General features: G+C 40.7%; 2 protein-coding genes, 1 non-coding gene and 1 pseudogene across 3 annotated transcripts in view; 2 read left to right on the top strand and 2 right to left on the bottom strand.

Annotated features, from left to right (window-relative positions):
• The window catches only part of Pdzd2 (PDZ domain containing 2), a 236203-nt gene extending 232778 nt beyond the window's left edge, over nt 1-3425 (top strand). Inside the window, exon 24 of the mRNA XM_090332095.1 lies at nt 2182-3425. Coding sequence (XP_090188221.1) covers nt 2182-2348 — 167 coding nt within the window. The 3' untranslated portion in view covers nt 2349-3425. The remainder of the gene's footprint in view (nt 1-2181) is intronic.
• Nucleotides 3426-7185: 3760 nt separating this feature from the next.
• On the top strand, nt 7186-8302 carry LOC150064617 (receptor-binding cancer antigen expressed on SiSo cells-like; annotated as a pseudogene).
• Nucleotides 8303-10477: 2175 nt separating this feature from the next.
• Nucleotides 10478-10603, bottom strand: LOC150064616 (U6atac minor spliceosomal RNA). The gene has a single exon (XR_016535322.1). It is a non-coding gene; the product is annotated as a U6atac minor spliceosomal RNA (small nuclear RNA).
• Nucleotides 10604-12745: 2142 nt separating this feature from the next.
• Nucleotides 12746-22695, bottom strand: part of Golph3 (golgi phosphoprotein 3) — a 29952-nt gene continuing 20002 nt past the window's right edge. The window contains exons 3-4 of the mRNA XM_090332094.1: nt 19079-19193; nt 12746-14670 (exon numbers count right to left, since the gene is read on the bottom strand). Of these exons, the coding sequence (XP_090188220.1) occupies nt 14246-14670; nt 19079-19193 (540 nt within the window). The 3' untranslated portion in view covers nt 12746-14245. The remainder of the gene's footprint in view (nt 14671-19078; nt 19194-22695) is intronic.

The raw sequence follows: 22695 nt of genomic DNA, 5'->3' as shown, positions 1-22695 counted from the left end.
AGCTCAGGGCCTGAGCACTGTCCTTGGACTTTTCTCAAGGCTAGAGTTCTACCACTTGAGCCTCGGCACCACTTCTGGCTTTTTCTAAGTATGTGGTACCAAGGAATCGAACCCAGGTCTTCATGCATGCTAGGCAAGCACTTTAACCACTAGGCCAAACTCCCGGCGAGAAATTTTATTTTTAATATAGTACTGTTTAAATATAGTGCTGTTTAAAAAGAAAAAAAAAGCTGGGGCCATGAGTATGGCCTAATGGTAAAGTACTTGCCTAGCATGTACAAAGTCCAGGGTTCGATTCCTCAGTACCACATACATAAAAAAAGCTGCAAGTGGTGCTGTGGCTCATAGTAGAGCCTTGAGAAAGCTTGAGGACAGTGACCAAGCCCTGCGTTCAAGCCCTAGAACTGGGATGGGATAAAGAGGGAAGAAGAGCTCTCAGCCTTCTTACCATATTCTAAGAGCCAAGTGCAGGACACAGCAATGCATAAATTGAAGTATAAAAGCAGAAAAGGCAAGGTAGAAATCCAAGGTTAGTCCTAATTCTGCACCAAAGCTAAAAGTGCTGAGGTCAGGGCTCTGGCTTACGTTGCTGGGTTGCATAGAACTATTAAATTATGTCACCAAGACTACTTTCAAGAGACCCAGCCCTGTTGGTCCTTTGCCCTGAACCTGTCACATTCAATTCCAGCTCAGTTCTCAGTTGTAAGCAACCATTACATGCGAACAGTGAATCGTGTCGTTTGCTGTGTTAGCTGAAGAGTTTTAAAGTATTTTCTTCATGTTCAAAAGTGGAGTAAAAGTCCCAGTAGGAAGTAGAGGCCGGAGTTCCATGTCCCTCCTGGGACAAAGGGCTGAAACCCCCTGGTTTCATGACCACTGGAGTAGATATTACATGATGGGAAGGACTCTCGGCTAGTAGGGTGTGGTGAACAGCTCTTTTCGCTCTGGGTGGCAGCCAAAACAAGCCATGCCCTCCAGCCCTAGGCCTGAATATTGTACTTGGGGACAGGAGTCCCTCTCCCTTCAATCTTTTTGATTTAGAAGTCTACCCAGCGACAGCACTTTCCTACCTTTATTTCACACTAACAGGTAAAGTTTTCTCTTTCATTTCCTGTGTCTTTTACTGCAAACAGAAAACAATACAGTAAAACAGCTTGAACTCCCCTAATAAGAAACTTGAAATTTGGGGGGCTTTTGTCTTTTTTAACTTAATCCTTGGACCAAAAATACTGGGGTGTGTGTGTGTGTGTGTGTGTGTGTGTGTGTGTGTGTGTGTGTGTGTGTGTGTGTGTGTGTGTGTGTGTGTGTGTGTGTGTGTGTGTGTGTGTGTGTGTGTGTGTGTGTTGAGGGGGTGGGGGTAAGGAAGGGGTGGTTACTAGAGTTCTAACATGTTACCTGTCAAGCTTAGTTACCAAATTATTTTGTTTTTGTAACAATGCTTAACTTGCTCAACCACCTGAGTGGTTTCATCCTAGTGGTTACTGTGGGCATCATAAGGTGATGTCATACAGTGAAAACCACCTGTGTGTATGATCACCTGTTTATGGTGTTTACATTAAAAGCTCAGCCTGAGGCCGGGAGTTTGGCCTAGTGGTAGAGTGCTTGCCTAGCACGCATGAAGACCTGGTTCGACTCCTCAGTACTACATACATACAAATACTTGTTTGAATACTTGCTTGTTAAACATGACATTTGAAATATAATGTAAAAATCAATGTTAATAAAATATATATATTTTTAAAGCTGGAATTGATGCTGTGGCTCAAGTGGTAGAGCTGTAACCTTGAGAAAGCCCAAGGACAGTGCTCAGGCCAAGTTCTGGTGACGTAAATGCTGGGAGGTTCAAGTCCACCACAGAGTGGCTGGTATATTATAGGATTTAAACTCTAGAATCGAGCTTGCTAGGCAAACACTCTACCTCTGAGCCACACATTCAACCTAATATCTTGTTCTTTTAGTCTGCAAACTCTGTTAATATATTGTAAGGATCCTCTCCTTGTTGGTTTTTTTGTCTTGCTCATATCTGGTGTGTAACTACAGGGACACTGTTGAATAGTTTGGTGTAGCCCAATATATTTTTATGAATCTGTACAACCTATTTCTTGTTTAAATTTCCAATTTTCTAGGATTGAGTTCAACTGTGTAGGAGCCGTGCCCTTATTTTTTAATCTGTCCTCACAGGTGGCGCAGCTGAGCGAACAGGAACAATAGAAGCTGGAGATGAAATCCTTGCTATTAACGGGAAGCCCCTCGTTGGGCTCATGCACTTCGATGCCTGGAACATCATGAAGTCTGTTCCAGAAGGACCTGTGCAATTGGTAATCAGGAAGCACAGGAACTCTTCATGAATTTCACTGAGGATCTCCTTTCTTCAGCTGTCTTCTAGCAAATCAGAATGACTTCCAAGTGGCAGGTTCTTGAAACAGACAATGGTATACAGGACTATAAAAATCTTCACCTGTACTTACACCTGAAGCCTAACCTATTGTGTCACAGCCGCAGCGAGGCTGACATCTGGACATCTCAGCTGGCGGTCAGTTTGCTCCTGTGCCTGCCCCTCCTATTTGCAGCAGGGACACAAAAGGTGACACTACAGTTGTTCATCTGAAACACCTAGATACACACCTTCATATCCCCCCTGACACCCCTCGGAACACACAGTACTTGGCGAGGAGGAACTGGAGGGGTGACAGTGTCACAGTTAAAAGACTATCTAGTTTTATATAATTTTGTATGTAAATGACACAATGCTTTTAAGGCATATTCAATGGAAGAAGAGAGCTGTAGGTCTATAAGGTCTATATATGTTACCCTGAAAAGAAAATGAGACTTTAAAATAAAATTATGTCCTAATTATTAGGCTGAGCTCAGGAATTATCCCAAAAAATAAAAGCAAAATTCAGAAAATATTTTTAATGAATATAATGTATAGATAGAGTTCAACTCAATCTAAGAAATATTCATCATTTTCTATTTCTATCAGTTTAAGTCATGAGGATGGTTTACAGAATAGTGGTTCAATCAACCATATTAAATAGCTGTGGGCTTTGCTACTTAGCAGGAGTAAACGTTCCATATCTGAAAGCACGTTGCATCTAGTTTTCAAACTTGTCTTGAGTAAATGATTAAATTCCAGACTGATCAACAGAGCAAGAAAAACTAACAAATCACTAAGTTTCCCATTTCTACATGTCATGCTTTCTAGCCACTAAAGTTTTTAGAAATTAGGTCCCTTTTTAGTGTCCTAGATTTATAAACATAATCCAGATTAAGGCATTTAAAGGAATCCTCTCGAAGAGATTTCTGTTGGTTAGGTGGGTTTCTTCCTATTTCCCAACACACTGATGAAATGTAGCATTTCTAAGCAATGGGTCGTTAATTGATCCTGGTAAATGGCAGAGCTCTACAGTGATTGAAGTTGTTTTGGTTTTCTTTGTTTTGCAAACTCTTCCTTTTGCCGAAAACCTCATCCTAAAGACAATTGCTAACACATGCTGCTTGTGTCAGTTCCCTTATCAGAGTTGGCTTTTTCGGCCCTCATACTGTATCTTTTCTTTTCTCAAATTCCAAAGCCCCCATATCAGCTTCTTTTACCAAAATGTCACCAGGAGGAAAATGGAAAAACAGGGTGAGAAATTGTCTAAGGCGGATGACATCCTCAGGCAGCGCAGTCTAGCCCGTCAGTCCTGGGAATACGGACAGAGACTGCATTTGTCACATTCACATGCATGACGATAAAGTTTTATGTTGGCAACTTCTTTAAATAACCTACAGCTGAGCTCATGGAGGTGCTCAAGCTGTTGCCTCTGTCGTTTTTCTGAGCAATCCTGCTAGCCATCAGTAGTCAGCTCCCTCACATGGGAATGGAGATCTGACTCATTCTCAAGGTTATACAAAGGAAAACATAGTACTGGGGTTAGCTAGAAAAATCTGATTTAGCTTCTACTTTTCATTGCAGTTAGGATATTGTAAGAAGTCAGTGCAAGGTGCATGCTAGATTTTTCTTCTTTATTAAGTCTCTGGAGACAGTGTTATGGTTTCTGCTTTCTTACCTATATGACAAGAGACTACTTGGAGTCAACCAATTAAAACTATATATATATATATATATATATATATATATATATATATATATCCACTCTTCAAACTATGCCTGATAAGAAACACACAGTCCTATGTAGGGAGAGAGCAACATGGAGCAATGAAATGGTTCCTTGTAACAGTCCTTAATCTTCATCTCAAGAGCTCCAAGGTGGACCTCTGACTTATCATACTATCTTCAAGTCGTCAGCCACTTCTACTAGATCTTGCCAGAAAGATTCTATGGCAGAAGGGAAGAAGCAAAAGCTAAACTGTCTGACCCTGAGATAGAAAGCTATTTATTTGTCTTCAGTGTTCTAAGCATGACTAGTATTTCTAATTAATCTAATAAATGCCCACACTCCTTGACTTGAACACTAATGGTATTGTCCTACTAAAATTTTCATTGTTTTGTTTTTGAAACTAGTCTGTCATTCACAGTTAAGCTATGAGAGTAAATATGTGTTATAACATGTACATCGTAGTTGCAAGAAAATACCGTGAAGGCTGAAGTAGATCGGATGCCCTTTCCATCTCACACACATCTCACTGCATTGTATGGTTGACTTAATTGGCACCACATCTGTTGTACAATATTATACATTATCCTTTATTTATGTAAAATAAAATGCCTTATATATTAAAGAGTAAGTGCAATAATGAAATAGTCTGTACATTTTTAAGAGGTTGTTGCCAAGTTATGTAAATCCACATCTCTGTAAACAATTTTTTAAGTAATTTTAAAAAAATAAACGCTCCTTACTACTTGGCTTTTTTCACTGTTCTGTATTTATGGGGTAATATTAAGGTTTTAAAAAAAAAGTCTTGGGGGGCCGGGAGTTTGGCCTAGTGGTAGAGTGCTTGCCTAGCATGCACAAAGACCCGGGTTTGATTCCTCAGTACCACATACACACACAAAAATAAAAGCTGAAAGTGGTGCTCTGGCTCAAGTGTAGAGCTCTAGCCTAGAGAAAAAGTCCAAGGACAGTGCTCAGGCTCTGATTTCAAGGCCCACCACTGGCAAAAAAAAAAGGCTTGGGGCCGGAAATTTGGCCTAGTGATAGAGTGCTTGTTAGCATGCATGAAGACCCAGGTTCAATTCATTGGTACCACATACATAGAAAAAAAAACGGAAGTGGTGCTGTGGCTCAAGTGGTAGAGCTCTAGCCTTGAGAAAGCCCAAGGACAGCACACAGGCCCTGAGTTCAAGCCCCAGGATTGGCCAAAAAAATTCTCCTGTTATCTAATGATTTACAGGTTCGAGGTACAAAGCAAAGACAAGAGAACTAAAGATAGCTGTTCTCTTCCATGGCCACACTCGATCTTGACACAATCCAAACCACTCCATATCTCTAGAACTTAACCAACTGACTCATTGCAGCCTTTGAGTCACTACATCTTAGCTTCAACTTGTCAAGTTCCTACGAGAAGCCCAGGCTAATGCACGAGCCCTTTGGCAGAGCACAGCAATGCCCGTGAAGCTCACAGAGCCCTTGGCCCAAGTAGCCTACCTTCCTAGCACCTAGCCTCTTAATAGATCATCTGATTCCTTAAACAAAATCCCACAATTGCCAGGCACAACTGGCTCATGCCTATAACCCTCATCACTCAGGAGGCTGAGAGATGGAAATCCTGGAAGAAATCAACCTAGGCAAAAATGTCCATGAGATTCAACTCCAATAAATCATCAGAATACTTTGAATTGTGGCTCAAAATGTGCTCAAGCACTAGCCTTGTGCAAGAGCTCAGAGACAGCTCACAGGCTGAGTTCAAGCCCCATGACCAACAACCAAAAAAAGCCCACAATCCCATACAAAAACTGAAAATTCATGGTTTCCAACTTCACCTGAACCCTCAATGTTCCTCGGCATTGTTTCCTTCTCAATTATTTCTCTTTTTTTGTGTGTGTGGGTCATGGGACTTGAACTGGAACTGGGCTTTGTCCCTGAGCTCTTCAGCTCAAGGCTACCACCTTACCCTTGAGCCAAGCCCTATTTCCCAGTTTTCTAGAGGTTAATTGGAGATAAGAGTCTCAGGTCCTTTTGTGCCCAGGCTGGCTTTGAATCTTGATCCTCAGATCTCAGCCTCCTGAGTAGCTAGGATTATAGGTATGAGCCATGGCACCTGGCTTTATTTCTCATTTTTCATGACTACTTTCTTAGTTTTTATCAGATACTTACTCTCCTTCCCAGGTTGCCAATTACACCTTAAATATATGGGCCTACCAGGCATGGTGGCTGAAGCCTGTAATCCTAGCTACTCAGGAGGCTGAGATCTGAGGATCGTGGTTCAAAGCCAGCCCAGTCACTAACGGCTGTGAGACTCTTAATCTCTAATTGACCACCAGAAAACTGGAAGTGGCACTGTGGCTCAAGGGGTAGGGCAGTAGTTTTGTGCTGAAGAGCTCAGGGACAACATCCAAGCCCAGAGTTCAAGTCCCACAACTGACAAAAAAAAAAAAGGCGGGGGGGGGGGCACCTGATGGGGCCAGCGTGTGGCCTTGTGGTAGAGTGCTTACCTAACATACATGAAGCCCTGGGTCCAGTTCCTCCGTACCCCATACACAGAAAAACCTGGAAGTGGTGCTGTGGGCTCAAGTGACAGAGCACTAGCCTTGAGCAAAAAGTATCCAAGGACAGTGCCCATGGCCTGAGTCCAAGCCTCAGGCGGGGAAAAGAATATATATATATATATTATATATATTATATAATATATATATACATATATATATATGTGTGTGCCTGAAAAAAAAATACAGGGGGCTGGAGGTGTAGCTCCAGATGGTAAGAGTGCCAGACAATGAGCAAACGTGTCAGATACTAAGAGTCCTAGGGGAAAAAAAGAGTGACAGAAAGAAGATAACTTACGTTAAACCTTGTTAAAAGCTAATAAGCTTCTTTCTATAATGTATACACAGATCAAAAAAAAAATCACATGGACCTCTGGGGTCAGCAAGGTGTGACCCCGGGGTGGTGTGGGGGGCCCATGTGGCCCTCGCCATGCGGCGCTCACGCCGGGGAGCCCAGGCCCTGGAACCCTGAAGCATGTCACTTGGAGATCCCGCCTGCCGTCCCACTCCAGGCCTCACTCCCTTCACGGCAGGTTCTGGCTCCCACCATGGCCATCACTCAGTTTCGGCTATTTAAAGTTTGTACTTGCTTAGCAACAGTATTCTCAATCCTGAAGAGATTAATATGCAGGTCTGGCAGAGGAAGAAAATTAAGTGGAGACTAAATAACTTTGCCAACTACAACTGATTATTCTTCAGTTCCAAAGCAGACAGATGTGGAGGAGTGGACTTCCTGGGATGAAGATGCACCAAGTGTAAAGACTGAAGGAGGCAATGGCAACATGGCATCACAACAAAATGCTTTGGAACAACTGGAACCTATTTTAAGGACATGACACCAACTATAAGGAAAACTCAGAAAATTGTTATTAAAAAAAACTGTTAAATTTTGGCATCCCGGATGGTAGCACAGGTTTCTCCAGTAGACTAGCAGCTACACAGGATATGCCTTTCATTCATCAGTCGAATGAACATTTACAGTGGAAGGGAGAAGAAGAGCACTATTAGAAGGCCGATGAGGGCAATAATGGGAGGCAGGAACTGATCCAGTGACAACTCAGGAACATGGTCAGGAGGCATCAGCTGAAAGTAGCATTTCAGTAAAGATGTCTTTTGACCTAGGATGGCAAAGCTTATGTATGCTTAAGTGAAGAGTGTGCTCATTTGGAAACTTGTCTGCGTATTCTGAATTAGGTGACTTAGACCGTTGGCAAGAAAATACTAATGCTTGGGAGGAGGAAGCTGCAGCCTGGCAAGCAGAAGAAGTTCTGAGGCAGCAGAAAATAGCAGAAAGAGAAAAGAGAGCAGCAGAACAACAAAGAAAGAAAATGGAAAAGGAAGCACAGAGGCTAATGAAGAAGGAACAGAACAAAATTGGTGTGAAACTTTCATAACAAATGCTCTTCAGATGTCATAGTGCCAGTAGGAGAAGTCTGAGCTCCACAACCCATGCAACATTTGTATGGATTTAAGAGTATTTATGGAATCCAAATACACTGCTTGATTTTAATGCATTCATCAGGCCATTCAGGAGACCCAGATTCTCCCAAAGTACTTGGAACTCTTAGTGATTGAGACTCAAAAGGACAGAAAAGATGTATGCAACTATTTTCTTCAACATTTTCCAGACATATGACAATTGTTTCCTGTAGAAAAATTATTCAAATGGAATATACCAGTACCTCTCAAGCTAGTGTTTCTAGCTAAATAAATGGGTGTAAATACTTTTATGGTGAAAAAGAACTCTGCTATCTATTATGTTTTGCTTCAGTGTGTATAATTATAAAATAATTCTAATATTAAAAAAAATCACATAATACTCGAACTTATATACAAAACTCACGTATCACTTACAGATAAGGCAAAAAAAGGAGACTGATAACCAGCGTGTTTCCATCAGTTTTTTGGAGGATATAAGAAAACTCTGAAAATTGACAAGCAAACTGTAAGTGTATCCTACCTTTTCTGTATGAACTATACTCCCAGGCAACATTATATATGGTAGAACTTTTTTATAAACTATTCTAATAAAGAAATGATGAGAATTAAACTCACCACTCTAAAACCTCAAAAATCACAGGATCTGAGATTTCAATAGCAAGGCAACTAACATCACAGGAGAGAGAGGCACTCTATGCCAAGGGCCTATGTCCAATTGCACTAATTTCACCCTCACTGACTATTTCCCAATGGGGGAAAAATATAAAGATGCAGAAGAACCCAGGTTAAAGAAACTTACAAGATGTATTAACTTGCTGAGTATCTGGCTCATGCTTATATAATCCCAGCTATTCAGGAAGTGGAGACAGGAAGATCACAGACAAGGCCAGCCCAGGAAAAAGCAAGATCCTGTCTGAAAAGCAAGCTGGGCATGGAAGTGCACTGTGGTGGTAATCAGGGTCCCAGAGTTTCAAAGCCAGCCAGCGCAAGAGACCTTATCTGCAAAACAAGCCAAAAACAGAAGAATTAAGGTAGGGGGCTCAAGTAATAAAGAGTACTTGACTAGCAAGAACGAACAGTAGTATTTGACTAACGAGCACAAGGCAAAATGAAAACTGTTCATGCTGGGTCAGGAGAAGTATTTATCCTAGAGGTTAGGAAGACTATATATAATTGGGAGGAGACTCAAACAAGCTTCTGGGTGCCAGTCAAGGTTCTAACTCTTGATCTGTGTAATGGTGTAGGCATATTTGTTTAAAAATAATTCATTAAGAGGGGTGGGGAAAAATAATTCATTAACTTATAATTTCCCACCCCAGTACTGAGGCTTCATGGCCTCCAATTTGTTTGTTCTTCTTGCTCATAGATGGTACTCTACTACTTGAGTCATTGGAGATAAAGTCTATGGTCCCTTCTACCTGAGATTTGAACAGCAATCCTTCAGCTGGCAGCCCGAATAGGTAGGATTACAGGCAGGAGCTGTTGACACATGGCTCTAATCTATGTTATATGGGTTTTCACTTGTACTTCAATCATAGTTTAATAAAATAGCGGTATACAGATTATGTTCATAACCTACACATTCCATTTTTCCAGGTTTCCTGACTTTAACCACCTCAACTCTAACCACCAAGCACAGCTCTTCAGTAGGACAATTAACAGATCGCTACCAATTCCATATTTAAGCACCATATGTTATACTTCTGATTACAAAAAAAAGCATAAGAGAAACTTACCACATGCCATCTCCAAAGACACAAACTGAAAGTCGAGCTGGGTGCAGTGGCTTGTGACTGTAATCCTAGCTACTCAGGAAGCTGAGATCTAAGGATTGTGGTTCAAAGCCATCCCGGGCACTAAAGACCATGAGACACTTATCTCCAATTAACCCCTAGAAAAACAGGACATGGGGCTAGCCCTCATGAGTAGGGCAGTAGCCTTGAGTTGAAGAGCTCAGGAACAGCACCCAGGCCCAGAGTTCAAGCCCCAAGACCAACCCCCACCCCCCGCAAAAAAAAAATAAGTGAAGAAAGCCAGACTCAAAAAGAACATAGGCTCAATGGTTTCTCTCATTTGTCACAATTAGTATAAACCTTGGACTATCCTAGCAGAGGTTTACAATAGGGTAAAACCTAGATACATAAGGCCATATAGGATGAGGCTAAATGAAAGGACCTCCCAGATGTGGAAACAAGAAACAAATGTGTAACAGTTGTTCTTTTTTTTTGCATTTTTTATTGTAATTAGTAAAAGGGTTACATGATATTTGCAGATAGAAGGTGCATTAATTCACGTACATTGATACCCTTTCACATGTCTTGGTACCCATTTCCCTCCCCCCCCACACCCCCCACCCGTCTTGGTTTTCCCCCCTTCCCTATCAAATTTCAAAAACAGTGGTTAGATGCCACGAAGTAGGTGGCAATGCCTTAACCGTATGTGTGTTGTCAGGCCCAAGGGCCTCTTCCATCCTTGTCAAGGGGAGTGCTAACCTTCTCTCCTTTCATACAACACTAACAGTTGTTCTTAATGTACTATGTTATTTCTCATCTCCTTTGTTGTCCCTTGGTTATCTCATATTGTTACAGTATCTTACCTTGTTATCTGGTTTATTGTATATATGCGTATTTGTTTATTTGAAATAAGATAGGGAAGGGGGAAAATAAGATGAGGGGAGGGGTGGAGGGAGGAAAATGGGGACAAAAACATGAGAAGGGGTATCAATGTTTTGTGAAGTAATGCACCTTCTATCTGGCGAATATAATGTAACTCTTCTATTAATGACAATAAAAAAACAAAACAGGGGGCCGGGAATTTGGCCTAGTGGTAGAGTGCTTGCCTAGCATGCACAAAGACCTGGGTTCGATTCCTCCGTACCCCACATACATAGCAAAAAGCTGGAAGTGGTGCTGAGGCTCAAGTGGTAGAGTGCTAGCCTTGAGAAAGTCCAAGGACAGTGCTCAAATCCTGAGCTCAAGCCCAGAACTGACAAAAAAAAAAAAAAAAACCTGAAATTCATAGAGCAAAAAAGTTCAGGAATAGCTCCCAGGCCCTGAATTTGTCAAGCGCCATGGCTGACCTAAAAGAAAAAAAAAAAAAAATCTCACATAAAACGTATGAATGGCAGTGCCCATGCTGCCAGGAGGATGAGATCTGAGGATCACAGTTCAAAGCCAGCTGAGGCACTGAAGTCCATGAGACTCTTATCTCTAATTAACCACCAGAAAACCAGAAGTGACGCTTTGGTTCAAGTGGTAGAGTGCTAACCTTGAGCTGAAGAGCTCAGGGACAGCGTCCAGGCCCAGTGTTCAAGCCCCATGACTGATTAAAAAAAAAAAATTAAAAGGGAGAATATTGAGAGCAAAAGTCACTGGTCAATCCTGCCTCTGTAGGCCAGTGGTGTTTTCTTGGGCCATCTGACATGAGTGATTCTTTCCTCTAAAAAAAAAAAAAAACATATACTGGTCAAGTTTTTAATACTCCAAAATAATTCATGCAAGAGTTTTTAGTCTTGCTATTCTGGTTCTGTTTCTCCAGGAGAAAAGATTCCTCTCCCTAGTGCCCACTTAAGAAAACACTGCAGCTGGAGCTAGAGGGTATCTAGTAGCTTGAGTAGCTACTAGATAGTATTAGACTGAACAACCATCCTGGGCTTGATCTTCATTAAATGAAACTTACTAACTAGAGGTCATATGATAGATAGATAGATAGATAGATAGATAGATAGATAGATAGATAGATAGATAGGCAGGCAGACAAATAACTGTACTTCCATTCCTCCCCTCTGGATGGAAAAACATGTCCTGAATCAGGACCACAGACAAGCAGAGCCAGTGTATACTGTGTTATATGACACAAACATGAAAGGAAGTATGGGAGAGGCTCTTATCCTCTACCCCTTGCTCAATAATATTGACTTGCCTGTTAAAATGAGTAACTTAGAAACATCCATTACTTGGCTTCTCAACTATTTTCAGGAGGAAAAAAACCTGTAACTTTCACCTGCAAAGAAGTGTTATTATAGCAGTGCCTGTTTCCAATATTCATCTTAATGTGAAGAAATTTCACATTAATAGTTTCTATACTGCATTACCATTGAGAGAAAAAGGAGGTTCTTTTGTTGTTGGTGGTCATAGGGCTTGAACTCTGGGTATGAGCATTGTCCCTGAGCTCTTCAACTAAAGCTACCACTTAAGCCACAGTGCCACTTCTGATTTTCTGGGTTAAGAGATAAGAGTCTCAGAATTGAGTGCCTGGGCTGGCTTTAGAACTCAATTCTCAGATCTCAGCCTCGAGTAGCTAGGATTACAGGTGTGAATCCACTGGTACCCAGCTAAGGATGTTTTTATAATGGACAAAAAAATCTCTTTCCCCATACATTTACAGAAGCTAGTCCATGGCCAGCTGCCTGTTTCTATAAAGTTTTATTGCAACATGGTCTTGCCCTTTATTGTCAATGACAGCTTTAATTCAGTAGAGGGAGTAGAGTAGTTGCCAAAAAAACATCATATGTGGCTCACAAACCTGAAATACTATTCGGTTTCTTAGAAAAAGCTTGCCAAGTCTTACACTGAAATACTGTAATGTCAGACGAAGCAAAGTTTCATCAGAAAGCAAATTGAAAACACAAAAATACGAATGACAGGCTGGCTGTGATTCAGGCACTTTCAAGATCATAGTTTATTTATTACTTCAGATAAAAAGATAGTTTACATTTTAGAGAATCCCTTAAATTCAACTCTAGAGTTATACACCATCTAGTTCTTTTGCATTGAATGTTAACCAAAAATTTCTAAACACCTGAAAGCCCCACTATTAACATGAACTATGGTAATAAAAAATTTGACATTTAATTTGTTCAATCTATAGTATTTACATTACGAAACCAATGGTGGTACAATAAGCAGTGATAAAGAAATAGTAAAAATAAATTTTAAAAAGCAAAGGTTTATAGCCTCACAATATGCTAATTATAACTATATAAAAAATTAAAACATAGCAGAGCTTTCTGTTACAAAATTCTTAATCATCTGAGTTTGCAGTCATTACTTGCTACCAATTTACATGCAACATCTGCTAGGACTGACATTTGATTTTTTTTTCTCCCTCCAATAAAGTATGAGTAGATAAATGACATTTCAGAGCACACATTAATTTACTTCTGGTCAGAAAAAGAAAAAATTGTACTCAAGATTAGTACTGGTCATACTCCTCTTCCCTACAGAAATCATAAAAAGAGTAAGACAAAAAAAAAATCCCAAAAAGAGATGCATAGGCAAAAAGTGCCATTAATGGCACAGCTCAAAAACTCCTAGGACCAGTCAGGCATACATCTTTTTCTCTCTCCTTCAATGAGAGGATTATTTTTGCTATCACGTAAGAAAGACTGAAGTGAGGGGCACCAGGTGTAATTAATTAAATCTTGCAAAATACTAAGATGGAGACTGGGTGGCCAGAAGAAGAGGCAATTTATATATAATTCAAACTATATACAGCATAAGTGGAATGCAGCCCATCCCAAACTGGCTCTGTGAAACAATTGGACCTTTATGATTTAATAGTTAAAATTATAACAAGTGTAATAATACAATAGATTTACATGGGAAGCAAAATTCAAGGGGCATTTTATATTAAGTATTTACTGTGCTGTTTCAATTTAAAAATAATTTTGCTAAGTATACATCTCAACTGAGGTCTATGTATAAAAATGTCCTAATAGATACAGATATTTACCTTTGGTGAGTTGAAGGCCTTGTTGTGACTTCTGTCTGAATTGCAGGCAGAATGTCACAGAGATAGATGCTCATGCACATGTGGGAAAACTCACACTGAGGTAATCCAAAAGCTGTGCATGCGAAGTGACTGGAGGTACTCTGAAAGTCAAAGTATACCAGAAACCCGAAACAGGTAACAGTGAGAATGGCAATAGGGAATGGGATGCCAATATGGCAGTAAAATTGTTAAAAACAGAAAGAGGAAGGCCTCTCGTACCAGCAGAATCCTCCATACATACAAAAAGGAAATAGCCACCCACTATTTCTTAAAACAAAAGCCAATTATAGTGTGGGAAAAGTACAAACTGCAGAAAACCAGAAGTCAATAGAAGAAAAACTACTGGTTTACATGTGAGAAAGGAAACATTTCATTCCAACAGAGTTACTTGGTGAAGGCTGCCACCACTGCCCACAGAACTTCATTGGTGTTGGCCTTCAGACATTCCACTTCTGGGTCTAAGTCAAGAAGCTGCCGTACTCTCTTGGTGGCCAAATCATACTGCTCGTCCAGAAGAGGAGCAAAAGCATTCTCCAGAACATCTGAGGCATGGGCTAGGTAAATGAGGGCCAGCAGGCGTTTGTCCATGCGGTGAGGGTCATTTACCCACTTGTCAAGAACAGCTTCCTGTACCTTCTTGATGAGGCGCTGCTTAATGTTGTTATTGGTGAGAGGATGTGTCGTCATGTCAAATAGGAGGAAGTTCTGTTTCTCTGTTGTCAGTACACCCTTTTCTACCAGGTTTTTAGCTAATCGTTCCCGTACATTTCTTAACTGATAATGCAGTTTTAATGGATTCCACGTCTCACCTAAATGAAACATTTCAGAAGTCAGAAATGACAAGTATTACTTCCTAATTTTACAAAAATTTTTGTGCTATAAAAACAGGCAGGGGAGGGGAGGGGAGGGGAGGGGGAAAGGCAGAAGTAGCAGAATCTAGGACTGCATGAACTGCATGACAAGACCTGATTTAAAAATGACAATAATGACAGAGTGCCAGTGGCTCAGACCTGTGGCCCTAGCTACTCAGGATGCTAACTAAGATCTGATCATGGTTTGGAGCCAGACTAGACAAAAAAAGTCCTTCTGAGACTCTTATCTTAAACTACTCAAAAAGCTGGAAGTGGTAGAGCCGTAGTCTTGAATACAAAGACACTCAAGGACAGTGCCCAGGTCCCGAGTGCAAGCCCCAGGACCACCAAAAAATATACACAAGTAAATAAATAACGATTATGGTGATGATGATGATACGAAAATTAGCAATATAAAAGGTTTCACTATAAAAGCTTCACCAATCTGTAACAAATAAACAAAAGAGGAAAAGAGCTTTCGGATTATATGCTATTCCTACAACTGCCACACCTATAGTCTGTAAACAGAAAAATCCATGGTAAAAATGTTACTCTCTGCTGCAAAACAAGACAAAAGAATTTCACAATTTTAAATTTATATACACTTCCCTTGAGACAAATATTTAAAATAAAACAAAACCATTTCTTCACTTACAGTATTTTTCCTTTTATAAGACTAGAAGAAAATACACCAAAACATTGGTTACCTATTACGTGTGACAAATTTTTGTGCGTTTTTTCTTCCAATGAACATAAACTACTTTTTTTTTTTTTTTTTTTGCCAGTCCTGGGCTTGAGCTCAGGGCCTGAGCACTGTCCTTGGACTTTCTCAAGGCTAGAGCTCTACCACTTGAGCCTCAACACCACTTCCAGCTTTTTTCTATGTATGTGGTACCGAGGAATCGAATCCGGGTCTTCATGCATGCTAGGCAAGCACTTTAACCTCTAGGCCAAACTCCCGGCCCCATAAACTACTTTTGTAAGTGGAGAAAAAACAGCTCATCATTTTCCTAAATTAGAACATGTTAAAAATCAACCAGAGATAGCTAATTAAACACAAAAGCTCCAAGGCTTAAATTTTATAATACTGAGAAAAGACACTGAGAAAAGTACTGAAGCCATTAACTACATGGAAGTATTAAACTTTAAATTGATTTAAAAGTTCAGTTCCTCAACTGCACAAGCCACATTTTAAATACAAACAGCCAAATGTGGCTACTGGCTGACTATAAAGCACAGGAATAGAACATTTCATCACAAATTCCTAGTAGGGCTGGGAATGTGGCTTAAGTTCAGTTCCTTAATGCCACATTAACAGAAAAGGTTAGAATTGATGCTGTGGCTCAAGTGGTAGAATGTTAGCTTTGAACAAAAGAAGCTCAGGGACAGTGGCCAGGCCCTAGAGTTGAAGACCCAAGAATCCCCTGCCACCCCCCAAAACAAAATCCTAGTCCACAGTGACACTTTAAAATACTGTTCTGCCGAACGTGGACGCAGCTACTCAGGAGGCTGAGATTTGAGGACTGCAGTTCAAAGCCAACTCGGGCACTAAGGTCTGTGAGAATCTCCAATTAACCACCCAAAAACCGGAAGTGGTGCTATGGCTCAAGAGCTGAAGAACTCAGGGACAACGCCCAGGCCCAGAGTTCAAGTCCCACTATTTGAAATACTGTTTAGGGGGCCGGGAATGTGGTCTAGTGGTACAGTGCCTTCATGCACAAAGCTCTAGGTTCGATTTCTTGGTACCACATACAAAGTAAAGGCCAGAAGTGGTACTGTGGATCAAATGGTAGAGCGGTAGCCTTGAGAAAAGCCGAGGATAGTGCCCAAGCCCAGAGTTCAAGTCCCAGGACTGGTAATAAATGAAATTGAATGAATGAATGAATGAATGAATACAGTTGAGATCACTATAGACAAGTACTTTACCACATGACTTAATAATAAAGCACACAGAACTATGATACAGTGACGAATCAATCCTGAACTTATCCCCTAACCGTAATTAGAAATCTAGGTAAAATACATTAAACTGGTTTGGAGTCAAAAGGCAACCTAAGGGGAACCAACGTGAGGCCTATGACTGCTCAAGCTGAGTACCTAGAAGCATATCCAGAAGCAGTAGAGCAAAAAGGAAGCTGAGCACAGCAGGCATTGTACATTAAGAAATTAGAGACAAAGGTCAGAGATCAAGGCAGCTAAGGCAACTGGAATGTGTATGTAAGGCCCAGTTCTAGCACATGGGAAAAAAAACTTTACAGAGAAAGGAGGTCTAGAAACCTATATGCTGTCCCTTGGAGTCTTTGGCTAGAAATTAAGCCACATCTGTTAAGTCAAGACTTTGCAAAGCGAGACAAAGAAAAGTTATCAGAAAAGTTGCAAGATAAATAATTCTAAGAGTTCACCTAGAGCTGAGAAAAACAAAACTTTTGAGTGCCAACTTGTGAGAAGAAAGGGTCCACTGAACAACCAGGAGAAGTTAAAGCAAAAACAAACACAAAAACAAAATCCAGGGGAGCATATTTCAGTAACAACAGAGCTAAGTTAACACAAATATTCACTTCTCTGATCTTAATGCACCTTCTATATGGCAAATATCATGTAATCCTTTTATTAATTACAATAAAAATATAAAAAAATATTCACTTCTCTGATCTTGCCCTAATGAAACTTTAAAACAAGTTACTTAGTCTACAAGTAACTCAGAAGTGTCTACCAAAACAAATTCAACAATTCTACTTTAAAAAGACCACAAAGTCCAGTACTAAGCAATCCAATAATCACAATGCCCAGCACACAATTAAAAAAAAAAACTGTAAGGAGGTTTACAATAAGGCGAAACCTAGATTCATAAGGCCATATAGGATGAGGCTAAATGAAAGGACCTCCAAGATATAGAAACAAGAGCCATATAAGGTGTCACTGTTGCTCTTAATGTACTGCTATTTCTCATCTCTTTCGTTGTCCCTTGGTTATCTCATATTGTTTATAGTATCTTACCTTGTTATTTGATATATTGTATATATGTTTATTTGTTTATTTGAAGTAGGATAGGGAAGGGGGGGAAACAAGATGAGGGGAGGGGATGGAGAAGGGAAATGGGGACAAAAACATAAGAAGGGGTAGCAATGATTGTTAAGTAATGCACCTTCTATCTGGTGAATATAAAGTAACCCTTTTATTAATTACAATTAAAAAAATGTATACAAAGGATTTGGTCAAAAAAAAAGAAACTAAGACTTGTAAAGAAGCCAGAAAACATGACTCAAAATTAAGGGGGAAATTTTTAAATTTTTTAATCATGCATGCTAGGCAAACACTCTACCACTAGGCTACGCTCCCAGCCCCAGGAGCTTTATTCTTCACCAAGTGGCCTGGAACTGCTATTTTACAATTATGAGAAAGAATTGCCACACAGTCAAAAATTATGTGATACTATTACTATTAACCAGTCACACCTCATGTTTCTTTAAAAAGTATATTTCCGGCTGGGAGTTTGGCCTACTGGTAGAGTGCTTGCCTAGCATTCACAAAGACCTGGGTTCGATTCCTCAGTACCACATACAGAGAAAAAAGCCAGAAGTGGTACTGTGGCTCAAGTGGTAGAGCTCTAGCCTTGAGAAAGTCCAAGGACAGTGCTCAGGCCCTGAGCTCAAGCTCCAGGACTGGCAAAAAAAAAACCAAAGAAATAGAAAAAGAAAACTAATCAGAATTTGATGGAAAAACACTACACACACTTATATCGCACTCATTATCTGTTCATTTTTAATAAAGGAGCTGAAATTTTATTTAAAAAAAAAAAAAAAAAGGGTAAGCCAGGTACTAGTGGTTCATTCTTAGAATCCCAACTTCACTAGAAACTGGGATCTAAGAAGGTCCAGCTTCTAAGTAATAATCCCAGGCAGAAAGTCTATTGAGTTCCACCTCCATTTAATGAGCAAATTAACACAAACCTGATAAACCCAAGACCTGATTAACCCTCAGGTTAAATAACTAAGCAAGCTCCCATTTCATAGGTTCCCTTGAAAAGGATTTAAAATTTCTATACTCCTTTATATGGGATTCAATGATTAGTTTTTTGTTTTGTTTTGTTTTTATTTTTGTCAGTCTTGGGGCTTTGACTCTGGGTCTGGGTGCTATCCCTAAGCTCTTCAGTTTAAGGCTGCCACCCTACCCCTGGAGCCACAGCACCACTTCTGGTGGTTAATTGGAGATAACAGTCTCACAGACTTTAGTGCCTGGGCTGGCTCTGGACTGGCTTTGAACCGAGATTCTCAGATCTCAGCCTCCTCAGTAGCTAGGATTACAGACGTGAGTCACCACGCCTGGCTTGCTCAGCTCCATGTTTAATTTTTACACATCAGCTTACCACTAAGTAACTCAATCCAGTTCTGGACCGTTTCTGGAGGCTGAGTCTCTTTAACATGCTTGAGAGCTTCATCAAGAAGAACATCCCCTGTTGGAGCATCTGATTTACAGATCACCTAAAATGGAAGCAATAAGAAGTGATCCATTGATGCCTCTTGTCTGATATGAACTCAGTAAATAAAAAACACAATAAAGCAAAAAAAAAAACTCATCATAATCAAAGCCAAATATTCCTGTAGCACCAATGTTCAGATTTTTAACTAAATACTTATGCCAACTACACTAGGTACAACTGAATAAAAGAAAATAAAGCAACTACAGTATAATAGAGCAAAATGACAGTATGGTTTATTTACTATAATTCCTTTTGTTCTGTACTTTGTGCTATACAGAAATTCATTTTTTTGTGTGTGGGTCATGGGACTTCAACTTAGCTTGGGTGCTGTCCCAGAGCTCTTCAGCTCAAGGCTACCACCCTACCTTCGAGTCAAGCCCCACTTTCCATTTTCTAGAGGTTAACTGGAGATAAGAGTCTCACGTCCTGGACCGGGAGTTTGGCCTAGTGGTAGAGTGCTTGCCTAGCATTCACGAAGACCCAGGTTGAATTCCTCGGTACCACATACATTAAAAAAAAGCCAGAAGTGGTGCTGAGGCTCAAGTGGTAGAGCTCTATCCTTGAGAAAGTCCAAGGACAGTGCTCAGGCACTGAGCTCAAGTCCAAGACTGGCAAAAAAAAAAAAAAAAAAGAGTCTCACATCCTTTTGTGCCCTGGCTGGCTTTGAACCTTGATCCTCAGATCTCAGCGTCCTGAGTAGCTAGGATTACAGGCATGAGCTAGCTTCAGAAATTCAATTTTTAAACATTTTTAGTTCCTACAATAGCCTCAAAGCATATGGAAAAGTTCAATATATGTTAAAAGTGATATTTCTATCAGGTGCCAGTGATTCTCATCTATAATCAGATCTAGGCAGTCAATAGGCTAAGATCTGGAAGATTTTGATTCTAAGCCAACCAGGGCAGAAAAGTCTGTGAGACTTCATCTCTGATTAACCAGAAAAATGTCAGATTAGAGGCATGCCTATAGTGGTAAAGCACCATCTGTGAGCAAGAAAGCCAAGAGACAGTATGAAGCAGAGTTCAACACAGCGTGCGTACATACACACATGCATGCACGCAAGCACACACACATACATGAGGGGAAGGGGAGAACACAAGAAAGAAAGGAGATGACCACATGCCACAAGGTGGCACTAGCATTACTAATAAACAAAATTTTCCAGTGTCATTAAAACTAGCTAACAAGTTGGCTCCTCCTAGTTTTTTGTTTTGTTTTGGTCTGTCACATGTCTTGAACTCTGGACCTGGGAGCTGTCCCTGAGCTCCTCAGCTCAAGGCTAGTGTTCTACACCACTTGAGCCACAGTGTCACTTCCGGTTTTCTGGTGGTTAATTGGAGCTAAGCGTTTTACAGACTTTGGTGGCCGGGGTTGGCTTTGAACCACCATCCTCAGATCTCAGCCGCCTGAGTAGCTAGGATTTCAGGTGTGAGCCACTGGCTCCTCTGAGTTTTTGCAATGATAGAAGATTTTGAAGGAAAACACAAACTGGGAAATGAAAAAGACTTATAAACTGCCACCTCTAGGAAAAACCTTAAGATACCAACAAAAACCAGGAGTTTGGCCCAAAGGTAGAGTGCTTGTATAGCCTGCACGAAGACCCAGGTTTCATTCCTTGGTACCACATACACAGGAAAGGCTAGAAGTGGCATTGTGGCTCAAGCGGTAGTGTTAGCCGTAAAAAGCCCAAGGACAGTGCTCCAGCCCTGAGGAGTCTAAGCCCCAGAACTGGGGGGAGGGGAAGATACCAACAAGTTTGATTATACAAAACTTTAACCAGTCCGTGTTGGCTCACACCTGTTACTATCCTAATAAAGAAGCCAACATCTGGAAACTAAGGTTTGAAGCTAGCCCATGAGACTCTTGCCACCAATCTAACCACCTTAGCTTTTTTGTCCAAGGCTGGTGCTCTACCACTTGAACCCAGTTAAGGATATAAGGAAGCCTATTTTTTTTTTTTTTGGTGGGTCATGGGGCTTGAACTTTGGGCCTGGGAAATGTCCCTGAGCTGTTAGCTCAAGGCTGCCACCCTACCCCTTGAGCCACAGCCCCACTTCCCATTTTCTAGTGATTAATTGGAGATAAGGGTCTTGTGGTCTTTGGTGCCCAGCGTGGCTTTGAACCTCTATCCTCAGATCTCAGCCTCCTGAGTGTTCATGAGCCCACTTTTTAAAAGTGCAAAGGGGCTAGGAGTATGGCTTATTGGTAGAGTGCCTGCCTAGCAATGTACGAAGCCCTGGGTTTGAATTCCTTGGTATCACATACACAGAAAAAGCCAGAAGTAAAACTGTGGCTCAAGTGGTAGTGCAGTAAACTTGAGAAAAGCTCAAGGACAGTGCTCAGGCCCTGAGACGAATCGCCAGGATTAGCACCAAAAAAAAAAAAAAAGTACAAAGATTAAAAAGGGGATTGGGGAAAACAGACAGCAGGAAGAGGTAAATGTGACCAAACCATATTACATGCATGTACAGAAGAATCATAGTGAAATCCCCTACTGTGTACAACTGATATACCCTAATAAAAAATATGAGGGCAAAAAAAATATAAAAGGCCAGGTGTCAGTGGCTCATGCCTGTAACCCTAGCTACTCAGGAGGCTGAAATCCAACGATTACAGTTCAAAAGACAACCCCAGCAAAAAAGTTTCTGTGAGACTTTGTAATTTCCAATTAACCAATCAAAAAGTGAAAGTGGAAGTATGGCTCAAAGTGGTAGAGCACTAGTCTTGAGCTTAAGAACAGTGCCCAAGTCCTCAGATCAAGTCCCACATCCAACAGAAAGAGAGATAGTGAGATTGGGGGGGGGGGGGGGCAGAAGAGGGGGTTGGAGAAAGATTCTAAAATAAAGTCCCATGAAAAATATTTTCTCTGGTACAGGCCAGGAGTTTGGCTTAGTGGTAGAGTACTTACCTAGCATGCCCAAAGATCTGGGTTCCATTTCTCGGTACCACATACACAGAAAAGGCTGGAAGTGGCACTGTGGCTCATGTGGTAGAATGCTAGCCTGAGCTCAAGCCCAGGACTGTCAACAACAACAACAAAAAAATTTCTATGATACATATAACACAAGGGATCCTGAGGCAAAATGATGGGGAAGTTTAAAGTCAGGCCTGGTTTACAAAGCAAGTTTCAAGCTTGCTTTCTATCATAGTGACACTCGTCTCAATGGTGGATTAAAATATAAAGTACTGTGTTTTGGAGAAACTGAACCCAGGCCTTACACATACTAAGCAGGCACTCTGCCACTGAACTACCTACCTACAACCCTACTAATGCTTACATTTGTGCTTATAACTTTCACGATTACATTAATGCTTTTCTTTCCCTACAGGACAATTATTCTCTGTAGCATGTTAGTTAAAAATAGTTCAGTTCTAAGCCAGAAGCAGTGATTTATAACCTGTAATTTCAGCTACTTGGGAAGCAGATATCTGGAAAACACGCCATAGTTGGGTATTGTGGTACATATTGATCATTTCAGCTACACAGGAACAATCTGTCTAGC

Source organism: Megascapheus bottae, chromosome 4 (assembly GCF_031878675.1).
Source record: "Megascapheus bottae isolate mThoBot1 chromosome 4, mThoBot2.hap1, whole genome shotgun sequence".
Classification (NCBI taxonomy): domain Eukaryota; kingdom Metazoa; phylum Chordata; class Mammalia; order Rodentia; family Geomyidae; genus Megascapheus; species Megascapheus bottae.
Note: the sequence above shows the minus strand (reverse complement) of the source record. Positions and strands in the feature narration are given on the sequence as shown.